Below are 7,500 nucleotides of genomic sequence, written 5' to 3'. Positions count from 1 at the left end.
GAAAATAACCTTCTTTAAATTTTAAAACATGGTTGCAATACTCACTATTTTAAGAAAACTACATCAAAACTATTAAATCATCATCTTGGGCTTAACCAGTAAAAACTGATCTCGAATTAGCCACTTATCCTATATTTCTCAGAGCAGTGATTGCCCGGCGTCATGCAATCTTAACAAGAACTTGAGATCGGGTTCTAAAAGCTCCATTTGAGCCATTTCGTCTATTTTTTTTCTGCAGTAGCTCCAAATCCTCGCAAACTTCCAAGGAGCAGTAAGCAAACATAACGGGTATCTTAATAGCACCCGAGGTCACCTTCCACAGTCGTCAGAGACATGAATCTACGTTGTCTCCAAAGGGAAAACTTTCCAGCAGGATCCCCAATCCCCCCTCTCTTCCCCACCTCTTCCATACGGTGTTTGTGCTATCCAATCAGTTCCCAATAGCTTTCTTTGGCAAGGTCCCTACCGGTATACTGATGATGGTGGGTAGTCGTGACGCAGTCGTGACTTGAGGTACATGGCCAACATTAAAGGCAGGTCGGGAGAGGGCAATGTCAGGTCGAGCTCACAACGTCTTACTCGAACCCCTCCTTCGCCGTTCTCTCTAACCTCAAAATCGCCCATCACCTCCCGGATTTGGTCCCTCTTCAAGAAGACAAGACAACATCTCAACATGAACCACCAGCAATATTGAAAGGAGGAGGAGGAGAACGCAATCGATTTTGCAGAACAATCTTCATTTTCCTTGAAAGAATATCACCACATAGAAACAGCTATTGGAAGCACACTAATTAAAAAACATGTATTCTGATATGAAATCATAAATTTACCAGCAATTAACAAAAGTAAATCTAAAAGGCATTATTGCATTTTATATGATAGAGAGAGAGAGAGAGAGAGAGAGAGAGAGAGAGAGAGAGAGAGAGAGAGAGAGAGAGAGAGAGATTGGTGGGGGGGAGGGGAGATAAGTACCTCTCACCGTGATGCTGAATTGGCCCCAATTGTATGAATGATTCCCTCTTCGGTACCGACAGAGCAAACACTTCCCAGAACAAAACTCTCCCTCCTCTTCGCTTGCTCTTTGTCACCACCACCTACTCTTCAGCTAGACTTTTTAAGTGGCTTCTCTCTCTCTCTCTCTCTCTCTCTCTCTCTCTCTCTCTCTCTCTCTCTCTCTCTCTCTCTCATTTAATATCAATAGATATTACACACTATGTTTTTTCGGTATCATTTTAACCTTGCTTTACTACAACAATTATCATTCAGTCAAACAATGTATTATTATTACATAAAACACTCATTTCTCTCTCTCTCTCTCTCTCTCTCTCTCTCTCTCTCTCTCTCTCTCTCCTCAGACACAAGTGGAATCTCCTCTCAAGCGATTTAATCCTCCACTTTAAAGGGTTGAATCTTTTGTAGTTGGCCACTAGCCTGGAAAGCCGAGTTGACCATAGGGGTGACCGGCCGTTCAGTTCAAAGAATAGGTTCACCCTTAATGGATGATGACAGACGCCGAGAGAAAGTTTCTTGGAAAGTTACTCGGGATGAATCTTAATCGGTCATCCAGTTTCTAACCATATCTAATACGAGGTGAAATAACTATATTCTCTACGGCCAATGACGGCGATGCTCTTTTATTTCCTTATATGCGAAAACTGTCGGTTTATAACATCTATGGACTCGCTTACGGTTGAGCGTAATTTTAACACATCTGAACTTTTATGAATGATGGTGATATTGGTGATATATGATTAACAAAATAATCTATTTAACTGACACTATCAACTGATGACCTTATCATACGTTAATTCCATAATGAATACGACCACATTCAAATAGGTAATTTTGCATAACATTAAATACATAATTTGCTCTAAATAGAATTCTAAACAAGGAATTGAAGGAAAAGCTATTGTAAATAAACAAAAAAGAAAATACTCTGGTACTTGCCTAAAATGATGAGGATCTCGGTCTTCCAACAGTACGTACCTGAAACAAACAGGGAATGTGGATAAGAACGATTGCAAAAATAAGAAAACCATAATGAGAGCAACTGACTAAAGCAAAAACGTTTAATACAAAAAAATTACACACAAATAAAAGACTTAAAAGATTACAACATTTACTGACATGAACAGAGAACCATAATAAAAATAGTTAAAAATAGAAATCCATCATGGAAACAATTCACTAAACAAACAACCGTAATGAAACCACTTTATGAAAGAGGGAACCTTACAGAGAACAGTCGACAAAAACAATGAACTTAGAGAAAAACTGAAGAAAAATGTGGAACCTTAACAAGAACGATTAAAATAAAAAGAGAGCCTTAATGAGAACAATTGAAAAAAGTGAACCCAAATAAGAAATTGAACAAATGAAAAAATAAAGAACCTTAATAAGAACATTAAACTAAACGAAATAACCTTGATGAGAACAATAAGAAAACATGGTATCTTCATGAAATTTGTTGAACAATAAAAAAACAGTGGACATAACCCTATAATTTTTATGCAATTAACACATGAAAACCGGACATTTTAATCAGCACAAATGACGAAAGCAGTTATGTAATAATAAAAACTGAGAGTAACAAAAAAATCTTAATGAGAAAAATTAAAAAAATAACACGAATAAGAATTGAAAAAAAAAAATAGTTAAATGAGAAGAAATAAAAGAAAAAACCTTCACATAACGAGGACAGCTGACAGCAAAACTCTAATAAAATAACAAAACAAAAATAAAGAATTTTAATAACAACTAACAAAAAGTGATATCCTAACTAAGAACAACTGGCAACATCAGGGAACCTTAATGAGAACAAACAGCATGAACATAACATCACTGAACAATCTATCTCTTCATAGTACCAGGAAGAAGAGGCTTAACATTTCACGAGTCATGTGATTTAATAAATACATTTGTCATGCGAAATGAACATTCCCAGGCCTTATATGGTTTTCTATTCTTAATTAAGATGTACCCAAGATAAGGAAAAACAAACACAAGTAAACAGACACTGCAATGAGATTTTAGAACAACAAAGGGATCCAGTTTTTATATTCATTTCAGAAAAATCAACGTTTAGACAAAATAAAGTGTAGGGAAATGAACAAATTTAAATTTTCTTTTAAGGAAGTATGATTTTTTCACCTTTGCTTACCATCCCAATCTATAGACAAATAAAGATAACACAGACCTCGCTCCCTTTACAACAGCACCAGAAATCACAATAATCGCTTCTATAATAAGTATTTCCTCAGTCCCAATTCTTGTAATACTGCATTTCCTTTTTGCACATTGCAACGTCACTCTATGCTTTATTTACACTTCTCTCACGGCAAAGCATACCATCAATTTAATCCTTTATTGGACCTATTTTTTAAGAGAAGACTGTGCAATAAATGAAAACAATAACTACAACGCATCTAAATCGTGCCAATAAAGAAAATAATTTCATCATAGCTAAATATCATCAAAAAAAATTTTTCATCTTATCTTGCTCTTCTACATTTCCTACCGCTCTATAAACAACGGTAACCATTTCGTTCTCGTGTCTCTATTTCTAATTTTATTTACTTTGCCTTTCTCCCCTCTCCCCATCCCAGTGTCGACCTCCCTTGTCACGACAAACACCCATAAGTGACAGAGTTACACACAGGAGTAGCGGTGGAGGATGGTTGCCTGAGAGAGGGGGGATGGGATGGACGGCTATCCTTTAACCTATCAGCTAATATTAAGAGGAAAGGGGGGGGGGGATAGGAGAGTGCCCAGGGACGGCATACAAAGGCAAGGCTCTGATGGGGGGTGAGGAGGTAACATTGCAGTAGGGTAACTGTTGAACCTTGAAACAGGCCTACGAATTGACCCTACATCGACAGGTCAGTGAAGTTAAAGGGGTGGTACAACGGGTCAGTGTGTTTCGAGGTTGCATTACATTACCAGGGAGATTATATTAAGTGGCTGCATTAACAAAGGCATGGAGTTCTTGTAAAAATTCAAAGGTTCATAAAATTTCACAAGAAGGTATCGAAAGTGAATCATAAATAATTAATGATTAGATCTTAACCTATTTGAGACAATGCTCATGCTTTAAAAATATAGAAATACGGCAAAATTTAACAAAAAGATTAAACACAATGATTCAAACAAAAATATTAACACCTAAGCATTCAGTTATAAAAAAAAAAAAAACAATGTTTTAAATATCAGTAACCCAGTAAAAAATATTATACAGCATCTAACGTTAAGAAATTTATCTACTTTACCTAAGACTAATCTTCCTTACCCCGAAAGGATACAAATGAATTCGAAATTCAGGAGATATTTACTTCTAAAAAGGTATTGACAATAGATTTGCAACCTCATTCACGAAAACATTGACGAGAAAAAAGATGAACAGAATATTTCTTCAAGGTAGCTATCATGAAATTAACAAAATAAATATGGTTGCATAAAATAAAATGTAGTGAAAGAAAGTAAAAATAAACAAAGAAAATCAAAAGTCCACACAAGATCTGAGCTTGAGTGGACGTCTCGACCATTAACTCATCTCTTCAGCCATCAGCTACCATGAAAATCTAATTAGCATCACAGCCACCATGAAATTTTCCGTGAGAGGCCCCAGTCTCCCGGACAGGGATACACACTCCATTTGATATTCTTCAACATGGAACAGTCCCAACACCCATGACATGGTAATTTCAACTCGCCGAGGCCATTAGCCTTGACTGCTTCCAGACTTCGCAGGCACGGATATTTCCAGAGGAACGATTGCAAACTCTCAAAGGACTTGATCGGTCTTGTTGCTTTGCAAGATAACTTCTGACCCGTGTAAAATGGAATAGAAGTTTGTATCCAATTAATTCCATTGTAATTTCAGATTTAAAGGTCACTCATGAACGGCAGAGTCAAGGGACAATGAAATTTACAAAAGAACGATTACAGTCTCCATAGTCCTGAACGGTCATACTGCTTTGCAAGATAGCCTATGACCCGTACAGAATGAAATCACAGCTTGCATCCAATTAAACACACTATATTTACAAGTTTAAATGTCACTCGTGAATAGTACAGGCAGGGGACAGTGACAATCCCCTGGCTAACAGGACAATGCCTTATATACTGACCATATATACATATGATCAGCATCCAAGCCCCATCTCCACCCAAACCCGGACCAGGGATGGCCAGACTATTGCTGCTGATGACTCAGCAGGTAAACCTATAAGAACCCCTAAACACCACATCCTTAGCTTACAATGATGGTGAGGTTGCAGACACTACTAGAAACTATCCAGTTTGAGCGGGACTCAGAAGCCTAGTCGCTAGGTAAGGACGTTTCCAATAGGTCACCAGAACCATAATTTCGACTGGTTGGTCATCAACACGAAGAGTTATCTCAGAAAAAGTTCCTCATAAAAAGAAAAAAAATTACTTCCATAACGGGGAACTGCAATGTCCTTGACCACTTAGTTTCGGGTTTCGGCCCGTATGTGACCAAATATTCCGTTACCACAAAGGTTCAAGTTTCCATAACCAGGGAGCTTCGATTTTCATAGGGATAAAATTGAATCTCTAGAAGTACCATAAAAATAGGGTCTAACGAAGAAGCTAAGAATTCCTTCAATCCAAGGATGTCGGCACAACAAAATTGACTATTTTGTCCACTGGAAAATCTCTCGAATAAACCACAACTTTTCCTGCTCAAAAAAAAAAAAAAAAAAAAAAAAATTTCTATCTGCAATAAGTTCTATACACACATTATATATATATATATATATATATATATATATATATATATATATATATATATATATATATATATATATATATATATATATATATACATATATATATATATATATATATATATACATATATATATATATATATATATATATATATATATATATATATATATATGTGTGTGTGTGTGTGTGTGTGTCTAACGAAAAAGCTAAGAATTCCTTCAACCCAAAGATGTCGATACTACACAACTTTTCTATTCACTGGAAAATCTCTTGAATAGACCATATCTTTTCCAGCGTAATGAAACAACCATTTTTTTTTTTTTTTACAAAACTTCTTGTATATTTCAAAGGTGATAATATCAATTATAATTTTAAAGAATCAAATAACATAACACTAGAAAGAAAATATACCCTGCTAAATTATACAGTGGTGTGAATCTTACATGCTACATAATTTTTCTCTGGAGTTTCGAGAAACTTAAAAAAAAAAAAATCTTATATGTATCAAGGGAATAAAAATATCCGTATGTCACTTTCACATTATTTGTTTCAGTATAATGTAATTCATACTATTCCTTCAGAAATTATATTAAATTTCAGAATTTTCGACGTTTCTCAGTCCAATGAAAAATTATATATAAACGAGGATGAATATAAAATGCGCTTACAATATCTATATAAAAATATTCTCATGAAGCAAGCATCCTATCTAATTTCATGTCAACACTTTCCGTTTTCTTTACATTACTCACACAAGGATTTTTATCTCTTAATTTCCCTGAAATTCTTGCCCTCAACGATGACCCCTTGGGAAGACTAATGTCTTCCTTTCCCATAAAAAATAGAATACATGTTCTGGCGGCTATGACGGCATACACGCAAGCATGCAAGCAAACACAGCACAAACCACCAAGCCCCTCTTCCCCTCATTTATCCAACCCACTGCCTTCGCCATTATAGTCAAGTAATGGTCTGTATCTGTTATTTTTTCAGACTGCAAGCAAAATCAACCCGACGCAACCATTCTCTCTCTAAGTATTCTTTCCAACTGAACAATATTTAAAAAAAAAAAAAATCTGTTTCATTAAAAAGCAGCTTCATCTAAGTCGAGGTAACAACGTGTGGTGCAAGCTAAAGTCTTGCTACGCGACGACTGCAAACACCTTGACCGAGCGTTGTTAGAATTTCGTGAGGTAATCATTCTCTCATTGAGAGTCGTTATTTTCTCTTCGATTATTCCTTGGCCGGACTCTATCCTATCCCACCAAAAACAAGTTCCTTCGGCCGTACCCTCCTCTCTCTCCTGGCCACACAGAATTTAGTCATTACCGTCTCCTCCCCTCCAACATACCCTCCCTACCTCCCGCCATCTCCCCCCCCCCCCCCACCCCTTAAAATCTGCGGTTGGGCTCTTCTTATCCGCACCGCCATCAGATTTTCAATTAAGATAAGCGACCCGCCATCGAGTATTACCTTCGTGTGTTCAGCAAACTGCGCGGGGCTCCACAATTTCCTTCCTCGGACCCGCTTCCACCATCCCCCCACTTACCGGAATAACTTCATTTATACGGCCATGGCGACGTCTTCATACCGGGCACCGTCCTCCTCCGGTTTAAGATCGAAGTGCCGAAGGATGCGCTGATGGAGGATGTTGAGAGAGAGAGAGAGAGAGAGAGAGAGAGAGAGAGAGAGAGAGAGAGAGAGAGAGAGAGAGAGAGAGAGACAAAGGATTGTGGCAATGTGTCCC

At 37.0% G+C, this 7,500-nt stretch overlaps 1 protein-coding gene across 1 annotated transcript in view; it reads right to left on the bottom strand.

Moving 5' to 3' along the window:
• Positions 1 to 7,500, bottom strand: part of ci (cubitus interruptus) — a 502,748-nt gene that overhangs the window by 191,111 nt on the left and 304,137 nt on the right. The window contains 1 exon segment of the mRNA XM_068350994.1: positions 1,951 to 1,989. Within this exon segment, the coding sequence (XP_068207095.1) occupies positions 1,951 to 1,989 (39 nt within the window).

The sequence above is a fragment of the Palaemon carinicauda genome, chromosome 27 (assembly GCF_036898095.1).
Source record: "Palaemon carinicauda isolate YSFRI2023 chromosome 27, ASM3689809v2, whole genome shotgun sequence".
Lineage (NCBI taxonomy): Eukaryota > Metazoa > Arthropoda > Malacostraca > Decapoda > Palaemonidae > Palaemon > Palaemon carinicauda.
This window is presented reverse-complemented; position numbering and strand designations above follow the sequence as displayed.